The 19992-nt window shown below is 60.8% G+C and overlaps 1 protein-coding gene across 2 annotated transcripts; it reads left to right on the forward strand.

The window, feature by feature from the left end:
• Positions 1–858: 858 nt before the first annotated feature.
• Positions 859–15946, forward strand: LEMD2 (LEM domain nuclear envelope protein 2). Of its 2 annotated transcripts, XM_059701962.1 has the most exons (9): positions 861–1574; positions 2683–2723; positions 5383–5458; positions 8707–8783; positions 9681–9760; positions 11168–11313; positions 12119–12220; positions 12294–12396; positions 14797–15946. In XM_059701962.1, the coding sequence occupies exons 1-9, from the start codon at positions 902–904 to the stop codon at positions 14945–14947; spliced, it is 1449 nt and encodes a 482-aa protein (XP_059557945.1). In that variant the 5' UTR covers positions 861–901; the 3' UTR covers positions 14948–15946. The 2 variants fall into 2 exon arrangements, with proteins under 2 accessions (XP_059557946.1, XP_059557945.1); XM_059701963.1 differs by lacking the exon at positions 12119–12220 and having other exon boundaries at positions 859–1574.
• Positions 15947–19992: the final 4046 nt, after the last annotated feature.

The raw sequence follows: 19992 nt of genomic DNA on the forward strand, positions 1-19992 counted from the left end.
CTCCCATTGGCTAATCAGCATGATATGCAAATTAGCCACCAACAAAGATGGTGGCTAATTTGCATACTGGAGGCAGATCCTGCTGCACTGCCCCCCTGGGGCTGGCGGCATCTCGATCCCCAGCCGCTGGCCGCCCCAGACGAGATCCTGGCCTGCCATGTGTGGGGTGGGGCGGGCAGGGTGGGCAGCAGCACAATCCGAGCGGCCACCCCGACCCAGCGCAGGAATCGGGCATGCCATCTGCAACTGGGGAGACGGGGCAGTCACTGCAGGATCGGGCGTGCCATCTGCCACCCGGGGAGCGGGCCTAAGCCAGCAGGTGGTTATCTCCCGAGGGGTCCCAGACGGTGAGAGGGCACAGGTTGGGCTGAGGGACACCCTCCTGACAGTGCACCAATTTTTGTGCACCGGGCCTCTAGTTGAATATATAATTACATATTGTTTTTGTGATTAATCACTATGCTTTAATTATGTTTAATTTGTAACAATGAAAATACATCCTGCATATCAGATATTTACATTACAATTCATAACAGTAGGAACATTACAGTTATGAAGTAGCCACGAAAATAATTTTATGGTTGGGGGTCACCACAACATGAGGAACTGTATTAAAGGGACAGAAGGTTGAGAACCACTGGCCTAGGACCTCCCCTGTGTGAAGACGACCTCCTCACCATGGCGACCCCACCGGTCCCTTCTCAACATGGCGCCCCACGACCTCCCCATCATGGCGCGGGCCCATCAAGGCGGCCATATGTGAGATGACCTCCTCTCATGGCGGCCCCTCCCACCTTCTCAACATGGCGCCCGGCGACCTTCCCCTCATGGCGCGGGCCCTTCCGGTCGCCCGGCGGCGGGAGCAGTTCCGGGCGCGGTGCATGCCGGGGCGGCTGGGGCCATGGCCGGCCTGTCAGACCCGGAGCTGCGGCGAGAGCTGCAGGCCCTGGGCTTCCAGCCCGGCCCCATCACCGACACCACCCGGGACGTCTACCGCAAGAAGCTGCGCCACCTGCGGGGCGCCGTCCGGCTGCGCGAGGAGGCCCGGCCGCGGGGCGAGGAGCGGCTGCGGGCGGAGGCCCCGCTGCGCGCCCGGCCGGCCGCGGCCGCTCTGCGGGCGGAGCCCTGGCCGTCCCCGCTCGCCCCGAGCTCGGCTTTCGCCACCGCCGGGGCCTACGGGGACCTCGGGGCGCCCGCGGCCGCCTGGTCCGCGAGCCGCGACCCCGCCCCCGCCGCCCGCCCCGCGCCGCTCCGGCGCCGCGCCTCGGTCCGGGGCAGCTCCGAGGACGACGAGGACGCCCGGGCGCCCGACCGGCCTGGCCCCCGGGCCCGTCGCTGGTGGGCCCCGGCCCGGCCGCCCCCCGCCCTCGGCCCCGACCCGCGCCCCGGCCTGCGGGCCACGCGAGCGGGCGCGGCGGGCGCGGCGCAGGCCCGGCCCGAGGCGGGGCGGCGGCTGGAGCGCTGCCTGTCGCGGCTGCTGCTCTGGGCGAGCCTGGGGCTGCTCTTCGTCTTCCTGGGCATCCTCTGGGCGAAGATGGGCCGGCCCTCGGCGCCGCGCGAGGCGGAGGACCACAGTACGTGGGCGCAGGCCGGCGCGGCCGCGGGTCGGACACACCTCCGGACGGGACCCCGCGGTGGGGGGGCAGGGCCCGAGTGGGCGGCCGTCCCGGCCTCACGACCCGCTCTCCCCGCTGCCCGGCCCGCACTCCGCCTCCCCCCCACACCAACCCCCCCTTCCCTGCCTTCTCCCCTGGAAAAGGCCGCGCCCCGCAGGCACACGCCCCCTCCTCTCAGTCTCAGGTCTCAGCCCGCAGGCGGGCCTGGTGGGTCCCGGCACCGGTGACCGTGTGCCCGCTTCGTGGGGGCCCGTGTGGCGGGTGTGCGGGACCTCCTGGGGAGCCTGCGGGAAGGGGGCCTTGCTGTGGCCGCAGAGCCTGGAGGGTCAGGAGGGACCTGAGGTTCAGGGACCCCCAGCCACGCTCCTGCCCGCGCTGGGCGCGGTGAGCCGGCCGCGAGGTCTGCAGGCGGGGCGCCCGGGTGGGAGGGGGGCGCCCGGGTGGGAGGGGAGCGCCCTGGAGGCAGGACAGCGCAGAGCGCGCGTCTGCCGGAGCCGATATAAAGTGACGCTTAAACCGCAGGGGCTGTTCTTTGCAAGCGGGGCTGTCCGAGGTCACACCCTTCCGCGTGGGTGTGGACACGGCCGTGGGCACGGGGACTCCAGGGGGCCCTGGACTGGGCGCGCGCTCAATTCCTGACTGTCCCCCGCGGCGACCCGCAGGCCGGGCGCACACTCCCTGCTGGGACGGCAGCCAGCGCTGGCCACATCCTGGGTTCCCGGAGTTCCCTCCCCTGATGGTGCTCGCCCCTGTCTAACGTGTCATCGCTCACAGTTTATAGACTGTCACGGACGTTGCCTGGTTTGAGGTCCCGCCCGAGTCAGGCCAGGGCGGCTCCATGGATCCTGCTCCCACTGAGGAGCGGGGTCCAGTCGCCCGGAGCCCACCAGACCCGCTGTCGTTCCCAGTCCCTTGCATTTTTCTGCCTGCACGTTAGAGTGCATCCGTCAGCCCACAGCTTTCCCACCTCCCGGAGGCTGGCCGCGTTCACTCCCTGGATTTTGAGAGGTCCTGTTGGTACTCTTCTGCAGCCCCACTTTAATTTTCTGTTTCTTTCTGGTCTCAGTGAAATTGTTGCCAGTGGACTGCGAGAGGAAAAACGATGAGGTGAGTGTTTCTCTGTCCTTCCTCCCCAGCACGTCTGCTGTCCTTTCGGGAGCCCTGGCGTGATGTCCACACCTGTCTGCGGCCCGGCTCTGTTCATAGCGCCTGGGACGTGGGTCCCCTGCACGGTCCATCCAGGGGCACGCAGCCCGCGGTGAAGGGCCCGTGCTCCCTGCCTCAGGGGAAGGGCCAGAGGTTCCTAACCGACAGGAGGCGTGTTGTCATTTCCCTTCCCTCCAGCAGTGCTTTTGTGGCTCTGAAAATGCCCTTCTGATTTGAGACGTGGGGAGGGGGTGTTTGGAACACATTTGAAGTGGAATTGGCCCTCTTAGTCTATAGATTCGTTTTATGAAGCCTTAATGTTCCCTACAAATAGTATTGGGGGACGGTGAGCAGCCGTCCACTGTAAAGGGAGCGTGTGTGAGGAGTGGATGCTGAGAGGTGGCCGTCTGGGGAAAGCCCTGAGTCCCAGCCGGAGGAGCTGTCTCCTAACTAAGCCTGCAGCAGGGCTCCCACTCGGCTCACATCTGCCCCCCACACCCCTGCGCTGACGCTTGCCCACGTTCTGAAGGGCACCCTGGTTTCTCTTGGCTTGTGCTGTGTCCTATTTGAAGTTTTGGGGGTTTATTTACATTCATGTATTGCATTCATCCACCAAATATCCTTGCTTCCCAGTTGTTTTGTAGAAACATATTCATAGTAAGTTTCATCTTCCATCATAAAAACCACGACTGATGACTAGAGGAGGAGCCCAGAAACATAGGCGGCAGCTAGAGGAGGGACTAGAATTTTGAAGACTGAAAACCGGAAATAGGAAAACAGGAGCTTTCTGTGAGACTTCTCTGGTGATGCTCATTTGTTGTCTTTTAATTAGAAACATCTCCCCGGCTTCTGTTTCTTGACCCTTCACGTCTCTAAATGGATCAGGCCTACGGCTGAGGACAGATTCGTTCCCTTCGTTCCCCGGCCCTCCTCTGAGCAGACAGGTGCAACCCAGGGCCTTGCTAAAGGTGTGCCCAGCCAGCCAACTGTGCCGGAACATTGGCGCCCGGAAGGCCAGCGTCTGGGCCCCCAGCCTGGGCTCCGTGGAGCTGAGCGTTCATGGGGTGCCCTTGGCCTTCCTGGGAACGGGCAGGTTGGGAGGCACGTCGGCTCTGCTGAGGCTCTTGCTGAAAGTCTCACTCTGTGTGTGGCTCCGGCTCACCCGGGACCCAGCAGGGCATTTGTGTGCCTTTCCCTTCTCAGCGGACTTGACACTGTATTTTCTTTCTGCCCTTTTGCTACGGAAAACATGGGCACAGGCTGAGAGCAGGCGTGTTGTCGTATCAGCTGTCCTGCTGGCTGGGACCTTGTGTCCTGTTTCCTTTCGGTGGCATCAGCCTGCTCGCCTGGATGTTGGCGACGTGCAGCCGTGGTCCTTGTTACTGCCGATTTCCTGGAGCGACAGTAAAAGATGTTAGTGTAGACCGTTTGAAAAGGAAAGTCGCCATGACTCTGCCACCTGGAGATAATTACTGTTAACGTTTGGGGATCTTCCCGTCTTATCTCCGTATGTGTGTCTATAGACTTGGATTCTTGGCGTATATTTAGTTAGCTTTAACCCTTATCTCACCATTTCCCACACATAAAACGTGGGACCTAACTCACTAGAAGCCACATGAGTTGTTTCTGACCATGTGCGGTCGTGTATACTGCAAAGGCTCTTGGGTCTTTAGGCAGCGTGAGGGGACATCTTGCCTCTGAGAGTGTTGGAAACCAGGTCCCTCCCATTCAGGTGAGGCAGCTGATGAGCCTGGGAGGAAGGCCACGTCAGTTCCTTCTGTAGTTGCGGGGCCAGGCCCCAGGCTCTCGGCTCAAAGTCCAGGGCTTTGCCCAGCGACACCAGAGGCGGCCTGAAGTGTGGGGCGTGGTGTCGGCTGGCCTGACCCCACCTCTCATGAGCTGTGGGACCTTGGTGGCTTACCTAAGGTCTCTGAGCCTCAGGCTCCCCATCTGAGAAATTGGGGTACAGTGAGGAGTGTGGTGACAATTCAAGGCGCTCTCACATATTAACCACTCCGCACAGCACCTGGCTCTCGGTCCATCGAGGAGAGCAACCATGAGTCTAGCAAGATGGCCTCAATGTTACAGGGGCTGGGGGGCTAGGTCTGCATGTGTTCCTGCTCCCATTTTCTCATGCAGATGGCTTTTCTCCCCTATGACTTCAAAGGTTTCTAGGAATTTTACTTTTTGCAGCAGATACTCCACAAGACAGACAATCGATGGGCGGATTGTAGACACTTGAGTCTCCACCACGGGTGGGAGTGGCCCCAGGGGGAGAGGACACAGCGTGGGTAGCTTCCCAGGACTACAGCGCTCATTTCCCACAGCAGCCTTGCCTCTGCTCCTCAGCCCCACTAGTGGCCATTACTCCATCGGCACCGGGGAAGGGCGGGGGCCTCCAGGATGGCAGCCCTTAGTGACTGTGCCTTCACTCTGCCCTGCACTCACTCAGCCCCACATGTATCGGCCCTGTCCCTGGGCCCACCATTTTGCAGAATTGGTTTTTAGTTTTTAAAAGTATGAGGTGTTGCTTACTGCTTAGTACTTGACAGTGCAACGAGGTAGAGCCACACTGCCTCCTTGCCCACCGCCCTGCTGACCGCTTGTCCTGTCCTCTCAGTTCTGTCAGGCCAAGCAGAAGGCGGCCTTGCTGGAGCTGCTGCACGAACTCTACAACTTCCTGGCCATCCAAGCCGGTGAGTAGGTCTCCAGGCCCCAGATCCTCATGAGCTGCTCGTGGGCCAATGGCTGAGGCGTGCTGTGGTCTCCGCCCAGAAGACACTCAGAAACCAGTTCCTGCTTCCCCTCTGACATTTGTTTAAGCCTTGCATTTGGTCCATTTGGTCCTCACCTCCTGTTGAGGGTCTCAGGGCTCCTGGAACATGCACAGGCCTTTCTCTGGATAAGCCCCACCTCAGGCTTCGGGGATCCCTGTTTCACTGGCAGGGTGAGGGGACAGGCCCTGGGTCTCAGCGTCTGGGTGCTTGCACCTGGAGGCCTGCCTGCACCAGGTGGTTGGCCGGGGTAGGCAGAGAGGCCCGTGCAGGTGACGGGTCCGTGGTGGGCTGAGCACACTCAGGCCCGTCCAGCTGCCAAAGCCCTGGTGTCACATCCGGTCCCAGTCGCCCTAGCTGGCTCAGGACCTTGGACAAGTCCCTTTTAGTCTCAGGTAGTCTTGGGGCCTCCATCTCCCTGTTACTGAGTGATCTTGGGTCTCTCTTTTCTATTTTTAAATGGGGGGCGGGGGAGGGTAATTGATTTTAGAGAGAAAGGAAGGGAGAGGGAGAGAGATAGAAATAGTGACGGGAGAGAAACATGGATCGCTGCTGCCTGCACGCCCCCTACTAGGGATCGAGCCCACAACCCAGGCATTGCCCTGACTGGGACTCAAACTGGCGACCTCTCAGTGCACGGGACAGCACTCAGCCAGCTGAGCTGCATCGGCCAGGGCTCTCTTCTCTTTATAACATGAAAGCCAAGTGCTGTCCCCCAGAGGAGCACTCTCCGCACCCCGGGAAAGACCCTGAACACTCATCCCTCCAGGCTCCCCTGCTGTTTTATTTGGTAAACAGTCCTCAAGGCTAGAGATGTCGCCTGCATTGTGTCCTTCCCACACCTGGCGTCTAGGGAGGATCAGAATCACTTGCTGATGGCTTAGGCCAGTGGTCGGCAAACTGCTGCTCGCGAGCCACATGCGACTCTTTGGCCCCTTAAATGTGGCTCATGAGCCACATTTGCCGACCACTGGCATAGGCGAATGGGCTGGTGCCGAGTTAAATATACTTGGCACGAGAGCCAGATGGAGCTGGTCAGTCTTATGGGATGTTCAGGAGGCACCTCTTAGCTACGGAACAACCTTTGGCCATTGCTGGGGAGACAGGTTTGGGTGGACTGGGCCCTCAGTCCTCAGGGCCAAGCTTGTGGGCCTCAGCTCTGCCACCTCCTCCCTCCTACTGGTGGGAGACGGGGTGGTCGGGGAGCGTCTGCGCTCCTGGCAGGAGCGGTCCTATGGGCATGTCCCCGTGGCCCAGGTGCTTGGGATATACAATCTGGCCCACGAGGGAGTTCTAAACGTTTGTGACTCGATTGTGGTCCAAGCAGCAGCAGCAGCAGCTGGGAGCTTATTGGAAATGCAGAATCTCAGGTCCCATCCCAAACCTACTGAATCAAAGCCTGCGTTTTAATAAGACCCCAGGGGATAAAGTTGAGAAGCTCAGCTCTTAAACGGTGAATCCTAGTAGCCATTTCTCCCCCTCCACCTCCACATGTGGTCCTCATTATGCCGTCAAGCGGCCTGGCTCCCGCTGTCCTCTGACAAGCCTTGCAGGGGCAGCCCTGCGGGTGTGCATCTCACGGAGGCAGCTGCTGGGGAGTGCGTGCTCTCTGCTGGGCCACTCTCCCTTCCCCCCTGTGGAGTCCCCTCTGGCCAGGGCACTGTAGGATGCAAGATGGGTTCAGGGGCCTGCCGCAGGCCACCTACCTCCCTGACCACTGGGTGATATAGGATGCTGTTGGAGGAGAGCTGAGGGCCAGAGGTCCCGAGAGGCACGATGCCTTTTAGCTAGAACAGTCAGGAAAGGGTCATGGGAGGCCCTGAAGTCCAGGAGGATGGGTTTTGTATGTGTGGGGGGAGGTGGGGCCAACAGGGCAGGAGATTACAGAGTCAGGATGGAAACGGCTTCATGAGGGAAGGAGAAACAGGGAGTGGAGTTTGGAAAGATCAGTTGGGTCCCACAGATGCCAGGCCACCGGGGCTTAATGTTGTGGGCAGTGAGGCCCAGAGGCTTTTGCGTAGGGAAGTGACATGCCGAGAGCAGGTGCCAAGAAGGCAAAAGTGGCAGCAGCTTAAGTGGAGTCGTCGTCTTTTAAAGCTTTAAAACATGTGAATGAGAAGGGAGGCGGAGGAAACCAGTCGGGGCCTGGCCATGGTCCAGGGAGGGTGGCCTGAGTGGAGGCAGGAGGATGGGAGAAGCCAGCTTGGTCTCAGACGACCCAGAGGGTCAAGCTCAACTTTGAAGTAGAAAGGACTGGCTTCAGTTCATCCTCAAGATTTTTAATATTACCTTCAGCCACTCCTTCCCCAGTGTGAGCGCGCGCACACACACACGCACACGCACACACGCACGCTGGGCATTTGAAGCCCAGCTGTGCCAGGTGAAGGACAATTGCACTGTGTGGAGAGTGAAGGATCTTTACGTGCCCGGCTCTGCATTGTCCCTGCTCGAGGGCTCTAGTGGCGAAGCGGCTCGCAGCAGATGAACCACAGCGGCATTGAAAGCCAAGAGGTGTGGCAGGCCCCCGAGTTCAGAGCAATCTGGCCGAACAAGAGGCCCCCGCAGGCTGGGGGCTTTTCAGAGGAGGTGGTCTTTGGGCGGGACCCGAAAGGCTGGCAGGACTCGGGGGAGGCTCCCAGCTCCGTCCAAGGCGAGAGCTGGCCACCCCGGCTACTTAGAAGGGAGCTTTGGAGCCCTGCTGAGGCCCCGCTGTCCAGCCGCAGATGCCCCCTTCCTCCACGGGGCATGCTGGGCATCATCCCACGACCCCTCACACAGTGGGCCTGGCATTCCAGGTCACCGGCCTGTATCTGTCAGAATCCCTGCCTTTCTTTCTCCCAGGCTGTGTGTGTGTATAGCACCATCCGGTACCTTCCAAAGCTATCTGTCTGATCCTGTTAGGGATCAATTGCAAACAGACTTGGTATTGGGCAGCTTTTTAGTCATTTAATTCAAATCACCGCACTGCTTTGCAGGTCAGGTTTAATGATCTGGGATCGATCCAGGCTAAGTGGCTTTTGATCTTGCTGCAGAGTGAGGATGCCCCAGAAGCCGGAGCGCCAGGCCGCATGCTCCCGCTCAGAGCGGAGGGCTTGGTTCTTGCTGCATTTTGTCGTCTGTTTCAGAGTCATCTTTTCATCTTCCCTGTGTTTGAATGTTTATCCTCCCAGGGAACTTTGAATGTGGGAATCCAGAGAAGCTAAAAAGCAAGTGTATCCCCGTAGCGGAAGCCCAGGAGTACATAGCAGTAAGTAGGGTGGCGCCCGCCGCCGGGAGGGCCTGGTGCTTTGGGGTTGATTTTCAGACCCTGCGTTTACTTTTCTTCCCCTTTTTATTTTGTTTGGTGTAGTTTTGGTTTGGTTTGTGTGTGTGTGTGTGGTTTTGGTTTTTTTTGCTTTCTTGCCCTCTCTCCCTTTTTTTTTTTGCCTTAGTTGAGTGCTAGGCTACCTTACGTTAAGGCAACACAGGCGGGTGACTGGGCCCAAGGTGAGCTGTGAGCCGGAGCAGGCCTGCTGTGTGTGCGTGGCTCCCTGCTGCCCAGCGTGCAGGCCACAGTAGCTGCCCCTTCTAAACTGGCCTGTCACTTGCTCCTCCTGTTTGTTTCTTTTCTCCCCTTCTCAGCAGCTTTAAGGATGCATGTGTCACCCGCCCTTCTCCCCCCTTGTGTGCTGTGTGGATTGTCTGGGGTCCATCTGACTTTCCGCAAGGCCTCAGGATGGCAGAATTGGGGATATATGGAGCTGGCGGGGACATGGTCACCTAGTCCAGTTTTCGCTTCACAGGGGAAACTGAGGCCCAGGGAGGGGCAGGGGCTTGCCCCAGGCCACGTTGCTGGGCCCCTCACCCCCACGCTTTTTCATTTTACCCAAGAGGAGCTGCCACCTGGCTGGCTTCAGTCCTTTCGGCTGCCTCAGCCCCGCATTGCTTTCCCGCGTGTGCTTCCGCATCGCCCCCTCCCGTTATAGCCGCTGCCTCGGCTCTCGCCGGCCTCAGACTTCCCTCCTGCCAGTTTGCTGCACGTTGAGCAGAGCAGGGCAGTGAGACGTGCAGAGGACCCGGGAGAGGACTTCCGTAACCCAGCAGCAGAGTAATGCTGCCTAGCTGCTCTGCCCAGACCAGAGCTAATCTCCCGCCCCGCCCACAGAATGTGACCGGCAGCTCCACCGCCAAGTTTGAAGCCGCACTGACCTGGATACTAAGCAGCAACAAGGACGTGGGCATCTGGTGAGTGTGGTGGGGCGCCCATCAGCCGACTTCCTAGCTTCCCGCGGGTGCCCGTCTGAAGGTGGAGGGCGGGTCTGCCCGTGCTGTGTGGGCTGGGCTCAAAGCTGGTGGAGAAGGAAGAGCGGCAGGAATGAGGGCAAGGAGCAGTTCCAGGGCAGACACAGAGCAGGTGCCAGGTCTGCGCCTTGCCATCCGGCTCTGCGCGGTTTTCTGGCGAAGGCAGCTCTCTACGCGCCTTTCCTCGGGGCTAGTTTTCATTTGCAGATGAAATGATTCTGTGTGTTGGTTTCACTCAGTATGGCAGTTGCACAGGGAAATGCTGGATTTTATTCTGACTGGGTAGTTGCGCCTCATTGCTCTCTGGTGAGTGCCGTTAGCAGACAGCGAGCCTTTCGCCTTCCTGAAAGGCTCCAGGGGATGGGCGGGGGTGGGGCACCGGCTGACGCTGGACACCTGGAGTCTCCCTCCAGAGAAGCATTCGCCTCATCACCCCGCTCCCGTTTCTCAGGGTTCGTCAGGGGCTCTGTTGAGGTTACAGCTCCTGATGCTAAAACACACTCGGGTTTTGTTCTCTTCCTCTCTGATCCACCAAATTACGAATTCCCTCAGCTGTGCACCCAGGGGAGCCGAGCAGCTCAGCCTGAGCCTGCAAGCTGGACGCAGGCCCCACTGAAATGCCCTGGCTTACGAAACAAAGCCTCCCTGAGCAGCTGGCGATCCCTGTTAGAAAAGGCGGGGACTGGAGGCACCGAGCCGTGACACTGGCCTCTTCATATGGGGGAGGTGGCTGAGCCGGCTCAGACGGCCAGGGTGAAAAGTGGGTCACAAGAAACCGGGACACTTCAGGGACCAGCCACTCAGGTGTGAGCCAGCGCATGGGCTCGCCACCCAGAGGTGTGGCTGTCGGTGTCCCGCAGGTGCTGGCACCTTCTTGCAGGAGCCAGGGCGGAGGCGCTGCGCTGGGGCCTGGCCTCCAGGCACCTCCTGATCTCTTCCTGAAGCAGCTTCTGTGCCTCCTCAACCCCGAGGAAGGGCACGCTCTCCCAGACACACGTCCTTCCGTTTCTACCTTGCAGGGCAAGACGGCCACTCAGTAAACATTTCTACTGCTCTCTGCTGGGAGGGCATCCAGTTTATAGTTAGTCCTCCGCACGCCGATGGGCTGTCAGAGGCCCAGCAGGGGAGCCACTTTAGTGGCTGGGGTTCGAGCCTGCTGCCTCTGGACAGCTTTATTCCTCCTAAGTAGCCAGCGCAGGGATTTCCGGGAAGAGTGCAGCCGGGATATGTCTGTCTCACAGCAAGGAGAAGCCTCGCAGCCCCTCTTCCTCCTCCTCCTGCTTAAAGTGGGGCATAGACTGCAGCTCCTCAGAGCTCTTGGACGCGTTTACAACCCGTGTCCTGTTTCAGTTTGAAAGGGGAAGACCCATCTGAATTGGTGACAACCGTGGACAAGGTGGTCTGCTTGGAATCCGCCCGCCCCCGCATGGGTGTGGGCTGCCGCCTGAGCCGGGCCCTGCTCACCGCCGTCACCCACGTGCTCATCTTCTTCTGGTGTAAGTGCTCGCACACGGCGCCGCCCCAGCCCAGCTCCCACGGCCCTGGCAGGAGTGACGAGTGACAGGAAGCTGCCCTGAGTGTCCGAGTTTCTCGTGCGCCTGAGGTCTGTCTAATACGACGGAGGGTGTGAGCACATCAGCCTCTGCCCGTCATCTTCCCCTGGGGATCGGAGCCAGAAAGTGTCCCTGTTCCTGAGAGGGAGGCTGCCCTGCCGGAGGTGGGCGTTGTACCTTCTAGGACCCCAGGGTGCAGGCCGCTGCGAGGAGGGCGCAGCAGGAGCTTGGCCTAGTTTTACTCCCTGAGCAATGTAAACCTCTCCTGGGAGCAGCAAGGCCCCAGCCTGGGAGCCTCAAGCAGAGCTCAGGCCTGTCCCTGACAGCAGGGCTGCCTCTGAGCAGAGGCCGAGTCGCAGAGCCACTGGCTCTGTCCAGAGAGCCGCGTTACAAATCCCAGGCGCGCGCGCGCGCACGCGCGCGCGCGTGTGTGTGTGTGTGTGTGTGTGTGAGAAAGCCTGGGTTCTGGTTCACCAGGGAGGAGATAAAAGCCCTGGACTAAGGCTGGGAGGTTGGGAGGAGCCGCGTTGTGGATGGTGGAGGGGCCTGAGTGGCAGCTGGCAGGGAGGGAGGCTCATCCTGCATCCTTTGTTTCCCGCATGCTAGCCCGGGGCCCGCCACATAGTAGGTACTCAGAACACATTTGATCACCCACAGCCCCCACGCAGTGCCCGGCCCATGGGGAGACCCAGGGAGGTCTGAGCGGTTGGGGCGATGTGAGCCTTTAACGGTGCTCTGTTCCGCACAGGCTTGGCCTTTCTGTGGGGACTCCTGATCTTCCTGAAATATCGGTGGCGCAAGTTAGAAGAGGAGGAGCAGGCCATGTATGAGATGGTGAAGAAGATTATAGGTGTGTGGCCCGGGGGAAGGCTGCCGGCCTCCGCCAGGAGTCCTGGCCCTAACCTGTGCCCTCTGTCCTGCAGATGTGGTCCAGGACCACTACGTGGACTGGGAGCAGGACATGGAGCGCTACCCGTACGTGGGCATCCTGCACGTGCGCGACACGCTCATCCCTCCGCAGAGCCGGTGAGTCTAGGGTCTGCCCCACCCAGTGCCTCGTGTCAGCGGCCAGGATCCCAGGTGCGGGCACCGTCCACGCCCCCGCTCCAGCGCCCGCTCCTCCAGCCCCTGCTCCTCCAGCCTCCGCTCCTCCAGCGCCCGCTCCTCCAGCGCCCGCTCCTCCAGCTCCCGCTCCTCCAGCGCCCGCTCCTCCAGCGCTCGGCACGTGTGGGAGAACACTCGGACCGTGTAGAAGCGCGTCCCTCTCCTGTGGGGGCAGCACCGTTAGACTGAGGAGTGGGCGCCTGGGGCAGCAGTGCTAGGACCGCCCCTGCCCCAGGGGCTCAGGCAGGGAAGGTGGATTCTCTGGTCTTGCCCTCCCTGAATGCTGTCGGCTGGAGTTCCTCACGGTCACAGGGTGCTGGCCAGCAGCAGCGTCTGCCTCGTCCCAGCCAGCAGGGGAGGGGCTTCCTGATCTCACGAGCAAGGGAAAACCTTCCCCGAAGCCGTCAGTGGCCACTCCCCGAGGCCCCGCTGCCCAGAACTGGTGACTTACTGTCCCTGAGGCCTCACTGGCCAGGAGGAGGAGACTGTTTTCCACACGTCTGACTGTGACCCACAGCCAGGCACACTCATTACCTAAAACAGCCAAGTTTCAGGGCACGGGCTGCATGGGAGGGACGGCAGGCTTGTCACACTTGACACCAGGGCCACCTTCCACATAAAACGGAGAACACGACTGCTGGCAGGGCCTGTGGCGGAGGCTGCCGTGCGTTCACTCAGCAAGCGTTGGTTGGTGCCTGCGGCCTGCCCCACGGTCTGGGTCGGGGCAAGGGGCGAGGCGCGGGGAGGGGGCCTGCTGGGTGTCGGTTCTGAGGAGGACGTGGGGAAGGTGCATAAGGAGAGTGTGTACTGTGGGTGGTGACGACCCAGGAGAAGGAGTGTGTGTCGGGAGGCGGCCTCCTAGCCCACGAGGTCGCTGGCGCACTTGGGCGCACATCGCATCCGAGGGCAGCCGCAGTGCTTGGGCTTTAACTGCAAACACACTTCACTGAAACGAGCGCAGGGAGTGGCATTGCAGTCCCGGCCCAGCCACCGCGCCCCAGGCCCCTGTGGTCAGCGAGGCCCCGGGCGCCACCCCAGGGTCTGAGTGACCGGAGGCTCAGGCTCTTGATTCCTCTCCGAGCCGCTCAGTCCATGCGGCCGAGCTCCTGCCGGCCCAGCCTGGGCGCAGCCAGTAGTCGAGTGAGCACCTGCTCCTGAAAGACGGGGACATGCGGGAGCGCAGGGGCCTGGGGAGAGGCTGCTGGCCGCCTGCTCATTACCTGTTAATGGGCAGCTCGGGGAGGACGACCCCAGACCCCACACCGTGCCGGCTGCCGCCCCTCGGGCCCAGCGTGGCCAGCTCAGTCCCTAGGCGTGTGTGGCCTTGGCCAAACCAGCCACGCGGGGGCTGCTAACCAGCGTGGGGTTTGGTCGGTGGCAGGACCCGCCCTGGGAAGCCAGCCTCAGCCCCTCTGCCTCCTGACCCACAGGCCACCTCGGAGCTGCCCCCTCTAGCCTCCCCAGGGTGAGCCCTCCTGCTCTCACTCGCACACGCTCCCTCCGCACACACAGCGCGGTCCGTGGGCAGGTGGTCTGAGCTGACAAAAGCAGGGGCTTGGGAAGCAGCCTCCCCGGCTGCCCTGGGGTCTGGTCTGGTCGGGAGGGGCGCTCGGAGGGGATGCAGGACCTCTGGCTGCTGGCCTAGGCCCGCCAGCCGGGAGGGGCTCTACCTGGGGGCTGCTGCTTCTCAACTCCCCAGCGGGAAGCTTAGCTCATCCCACCCCCTGGAGTGCTGTGGAGTTTGGACTCAGCAGCCGGCAGCCACGCTTTAATTAGCCCACAGGAGGCATTAAGAGGCAGACAGCACTGGTCGGGGGCTGCCTGACCAGGCTGTGCAATAGCAGGCCCAGGGTGCGTAGCCCCATCCCAGGCACACACAGGACTGCTCCCGACACCGCTGGCCCCTTTCAGCTCCCTTCAAAGCAGTGGTTCTCACCCTTCTGGCCCTTTAAATACAGTCCCTCATGTTGTAACCCAACCATAAAATTATTTTCGTTGCTACTTCATAACTGTAATGTTGCTACTGTTGTGAATCGTAATGTAAATATCTGATATGCAGTATGGTCTTAGGCGACCCTTGTGAAAGGGTCGTTCGACCGCCAAAGGGGTCGCAACCCACAGGTTGAGAACCGCTTTAAAGGAATGCTTTGGGAACCGAAACCATCAAGTCATTTGTCCGGGGCCCAGGAAATGCCCCCTGCAGGAACCCTGTGGAAGCTGGAGCTCCGCCTCCCTTTGTACAGGGGCGTCATCCACAGACCCGCTGGCTCCCTGGAGAGCCGAGCCCAGCGGGCCTGCTGAGCCTGGCCCCTCTCTTTGCAGGAGGCGCATGAAGCGGGTCTGGGACCGCGCTGTGGAGTTCCTGGCCTCCAACGAATCCCGGATCCAGACGGAGTCCCACCGCGTGGCTGGAGAGGACATGCTGGTGTGGAGATGGACTAAGCCCTCTTTCTTCTCCGACTCAGAGCGATAAAGCTCGCGGGGCCTGTCCCCTCAGGGGCTCGAGAGGGCCACCGACCTGCTGGTGCTGAATTCACACTTGCCTTGACTTTCACCTCCTGACTCTCATCCAAAGGTCTCTGCAAACTCCAGAGCCTCGCTTGTGGGAAAGCCGAGCTTCCCCGGAGGGTGGGGAGAGCCGGGCAGAGGGGCCGCTGTCCTCTGCGTTGGCCCATCCTCTGCCGGCAGAAAAGTGGAGAAAGGTTTATCGTTCGCGAATAGAAGAGAAGCAGCGCCTGAGACCCTGGCGAGCACATGGGGGTTGGGTGTGGACACTGGGCAGGGGCAGGGGCTGGGCGGCCGGGCCGGGAGCAGCCGTCCATGTGCCTTCAGGGTTACCTGGGAGCTCTAGCGGCTGGGGCCTCCCCCTGAAGGGGAGGGCCTGTAGGAGAAGTCTGGCCCTGGACACCGGCCCTCGTGCCAGGTGTGAGCTGCTGCTGTGGCCTCCGGGGAGGAGCCTGGAGGAGTCACAGGGCCTGAGGAAGGAGGTGGGCTGCCACCAGCCACCATCTCCGCAGCCTGCCTTCAGTGCGGCCTGTCACAGAAGACGAGGTTTTACAGGCCAGACCTGCAGCCAGGCACCGCAGCCGCCGAGGGTGCCTCACCATTCCAGTGTGGGAGGTCTTGTTTACAGCAACCACAGCCTCCCCACCCGGGGCTGGGGACCCGGGACCTGCAGCGCCGTGAGGCGGGGCCCACCACTGCCCGGGCTGGCCACGGGGAGCCTGCCTGCTGCCCTCAGCCCCTCCTGGCTGCCGCTCAGCAGTGGCCTGGGGGTGGGGGTCTCCAGAAACAGGCCGGAGGCACCTTATGAAGTGCAGGAGCCTCTCCAACGGAGTCTCATCCCCAGATGTTCGCATCCGCGGCAGGTGGGCAGGTGGGGAGACGCAACAGCTGCCTCCAGAAGGCATTAACCACCCCTGCCGGGCTTACTGGTATTTTGTTTCTTAATAAAGCTCCAGTCTCCCTCGTTTGAGCAGCAGTCTCATTTCCTCTGACGTCTGGATGGTCGGCGGGCCCCTGGCAAAGAACCCGGCTCATAATCAGGCTCCAGCCAGAATAAGACGCAACAGCGTCACCATCAGGGCTGAAAGGGATAAACGCTTTATTGAGAATGATGAGCCTCTCCCCTGGGCTGGGTTCCCTTCCCCGCCAAGCAGTGGGCCAGGAGCAGGTGAGCACTGGCTGCGTGCGGAGAGGCCCGTGGGCTGGGCTGGGCAGGGCGCCTGGGCCTGCCTCCCTCAGGGCGCAGCCTCCCAGGGCCGGGCCCTCCAGCAACGGGGACCTCGCAGGGCCTGTTTCCACATTTAAGCAGGCGGACTGGCCAGAAGCCTGGTAGAGCCTCTTCCCTTGGCCTCGCTTCCTGCGTCCTTCAAGGCCCTGGTGCTCAGACCAGCCCTGGGGGACAGGCAAGAGCAGTGTGAGGCTGGCGGCGCCCCAGCAGCTAGCGGTGCCCCAGAGGAGGCAAGTGTCCCCTGAGGGGGCAGGAGGTCATGCTGGGGGCAGAGGTGTCCTGGAGGAGAGCACCAGCAGGGCGGCCACCACAGGGCAGAGGTCTATGGAGTGGGCTCGGGGCGGGTGAAGCTGCAGGCGTGGGGGTTGGCACCGAGATGCGAGATGGGAGAAGGCAGCCTGGGCTGTCCCGCCTGTGGGTGGTGGCTGGTGCCCTCTGTCCTCCCATCCGCTGGAAACGGTGGGTAAATTGATGAAGGACCCAGAGGAAAACGAGCCCATCTTCCCCTTTCTGTTTTGCAATGAAAGGCTTTCCCTCCACTGTGTTTTTGTCTTAAGCTGGGGAGGGAGCTAGCGCTGACCTTAGCTCCCTTTCTGTGAAGCTGGAGAGCAGGAGAGATCAAAACACCAAATAACAAGAGGCCCCGCCAGCCGCTCTTCCTTTATGGTCCGGAGCTGGGCCAAAGGCCCCAGGGTATCCTCAGACGCCCAGACCCGGCTCTGCAGATCCCGGCTCTGCACCGTCGGGGCCCTGGAGGTGCTGGGACCGCCCCGGGCAGGTCCTAGGGTGTCTTTGGGTGGGAGCCCTTGTTGAGGGGCTTCGGTTTCTCCACCCAATACCTTACCAGCCCTCACAGGGCCACAGACCCGTCTCCTCAGTGACAAGCAGCCTCGCGACCTGGTGGGCCCCGATAAAGAAGGGGGTGCTGGCGGGAGAGGTGTCCACCCAGGAGCTCCAGGCCGCCTTCCGGAGTCAGCTCAGGAAAAGGTAAACACGGCCATTTGTCACTGGCCGATCGCAGGAACTGCAGCAGCAGCTGTTCCCTAATTAAAACACCATTGACTTTGAGGCAGGTGTGTGGACTCAGATCCATTATCCTGTCGGCCGCCCCAGAGGGAAGGGCAGGGAGTGGTGGTGCCGAGCCGGCCCAGCTCTTCAAAACCGCCCTCTCGGCAGCCAGGCCAGCTCTCCACCCGGCGCCAGAGAACGCTCTAGAGACAGAGGGTCTGGCGAGGGTCCCACCATCACCAGGGGACAGGCAGAGGGGCTGGGTGGGGCATTGCCGCCCGGTGCTGCAGGGGCAGCGTGCGGTGGGGGACCCAGTGTCCTCAGGAACCGCTCTGCCTTTTCTGGCTGGACCTCCGGCGAATTGCTTTATTTATTTATTTATTTATTAAGAAATAAATTATTAAAATTAGCCCAGAGGAGGCAAGGTCCCCTGAGGGGCAGGAGGCACATATAGAAGGCACACGTGCTAGTAAGGCACACGTGATAGCATTATGGCACACACAGTAAGTTACATATAGCCCCTGATCCTCACAACCACCACACATGTGGGTGTGTTGTTAATCCCTGTATAGGGGGGAAACTGAGGCACAGGGAACTCAGGGAGGTGGGGAAGCCGGGGTTTGAACCCAGACAGCCCAGCTCCAGAACCCATGTCCTCAGCCCTGCTCTCTTCCTCCCTCCGAAGAACAGAAGGGGAAGCCATGCTCAGATCTGCTGTGGCTTTGCTGGAACAGGATAAAACCACCTCGGTCCCGAGGAAGGGCCTAGAGGCCCCTCGCGCCTCCTCTGGTCTCCCCCCTCTGCCTAGCTCACGCCTTGCTGCCCTCACTCACGAGCCCCACGCCTGCCTCTGAGCCTCTGCACTTGCTGTTCCACCCACTCTGCCCAGCTCCCGCCTCTCCAGACCATGTGCCTGTTGGAGGTGCAGCTCCCTGACACACACAGCCTCCAGGCCCAGCCCTCCTTTCTCTCCTAACATTTCATCTAACAAGATGTGCTACATTTTCACTTCCTTGCTTGTACTTCCCCCTGCAGGCTACCAGCCTGTTTCCTGTCTCCCTCAAGAGTCCCTGTCCCCCTGCCCCGGGCAGCGCTGGCCCCCAGGAAACCGGCTGGACTGCCCGAGATGGGAACCGCTGGACTGCCCGAGATGGGAACTGCTGGACTGCCCGAGAAGGTGGAGCTCGCAGGCAGAGAAGCCTAGGGAACTGACCTTCCAGGACCAGGTGTGGGTGTCCCACGTGGGACACTGGAGGACCTGCCAGTCGCAGCATCCTGACAGCAGGCCCCTCCCCTCTGCCAGGCACAAACCAGACACGCCCAGGCCTCGTGCAGCCCGGGAAGCCCTCTGAAATGTGACTTCTCTGCAGCCCAGGTGAGGCAGGGAGGAGATTTCACAAGGATGGGGGTTTCTTCCTGCCAAAAGTGGGGGGCAGGCCATGGCGGAGGCCCCGTGAAGTGATCCTTTCAACCTCACAGGGGTGCGTGAGCGTGGAGTGGGGAGCAGTGCCGGAGCGGGAGGAGCTGCGGGCTCGGAGAAGGAAGGGCAGAGAGGCATCCCTGGGGATGACAGCCCAATTTCCACTCGGCTTCTGTTTGCTGAGGAGACAGGGGAAAGTACAGTAATTTTCTTCAATGAAAACAGGCAACAGAATTCCCTTTGCCGCGTTCCCTTAGCAATTAAGCCCTTCTCCGCAAATGAAGTGATTTGGATTTCATGGGGACTAATTTAAGCACAGTGGAAGGGCCGCTGAACTTTCTGATTGCACACACCAGCGCGTGCAAACCCCCCACGCAGCAGAGCCAGGCTGGGAGGTGGCCCTGCGTGGGGCGGCCCCAGGGGCGGGCTGAGGAGCCCCGGGTGGGAGTCCACCTGGGCCCCTGAGTCCATCTGTGGACTCTCCCTCTTCCCCACGCGAGCCTCCACCCCAGCCTCCCGCGTGTGGAGGTGGGCCTGGCCCTGGGCAGATCCACGGCCCTCGGACAACCTTGGCGCCTCCTGAGCTAATGGTGCCACGCTGTCTGCCCTCCTGTCGTCCAGAGCTGCCATCAGGCCCTCTCCGCTGAACGGGCGCCCGTGACTGCTCGACCAATGGAATGGGGCCAGTTCGGAACCAGGGTCTCGGAGGCCTGTCACTTCCGCTCTCACCCCGTGGGCCCGGGCCCACCAAGGAAAGAGGAAACAGCTGCCCAGCTGCCTTGTGGGGAGACGGACGCCCGCCAGCCCCCAGCTGTGCCCGCATCCCAGCTGGCACACACTGCCCGGCCCAAAGGGCGGAATCATGAGTCACACAACACCCGGTTGTGTTAAGCCAGTGAGTCCGTATTGTTATTACATTTTTAACTTGAAGGAGTTTACAACTCACAGAAGATGCAAAACTGTGGGGATTTCTCGTGTGCCCTTCACCCAGCTCCCCGCCATGACGGCATCCCACGAAACCGCGGCCTAGGCCAGCGGTGGCGCACACTTTGCGCTCCGCGTGCCAGCATTTGGAAAAACCCTAACTTGACTCTGGCGCCGTGTCACATACAGACATTTTTTGATCTTTGCAACCATAGTAAAACAAAGACTTATATTTTTGATATTTATTTTATATATTTAAATGCCATTTAACAAAGAAAAAGCAACCAAAAAAATGAGTGTGTGTGCCACCTCTGACACGCGTGTCATAGGTTCGCCATCACTGGATAGTATCAAAACCCGGAACCCTCACAACATTATTAACTCAGGCCCAGACGTTATTGAGGCTTTATCAATTTTAGTGCACCTCCTGGTG

The sequence above is a fragment of the Myotis daubentonii genome, chromosome 6, assembly GCF_963259705.1.
Source record: "Myotis daubentonii chromosome 6, mMyoDau2.1, whole genome shotgun sequence".
Taxonomy (NCBI): Eukaryota; Metazoa; Chordata; class Mammalia; order Chiroptera; family Vespertilionidae; genus Myotis; species Myotis daubentonii.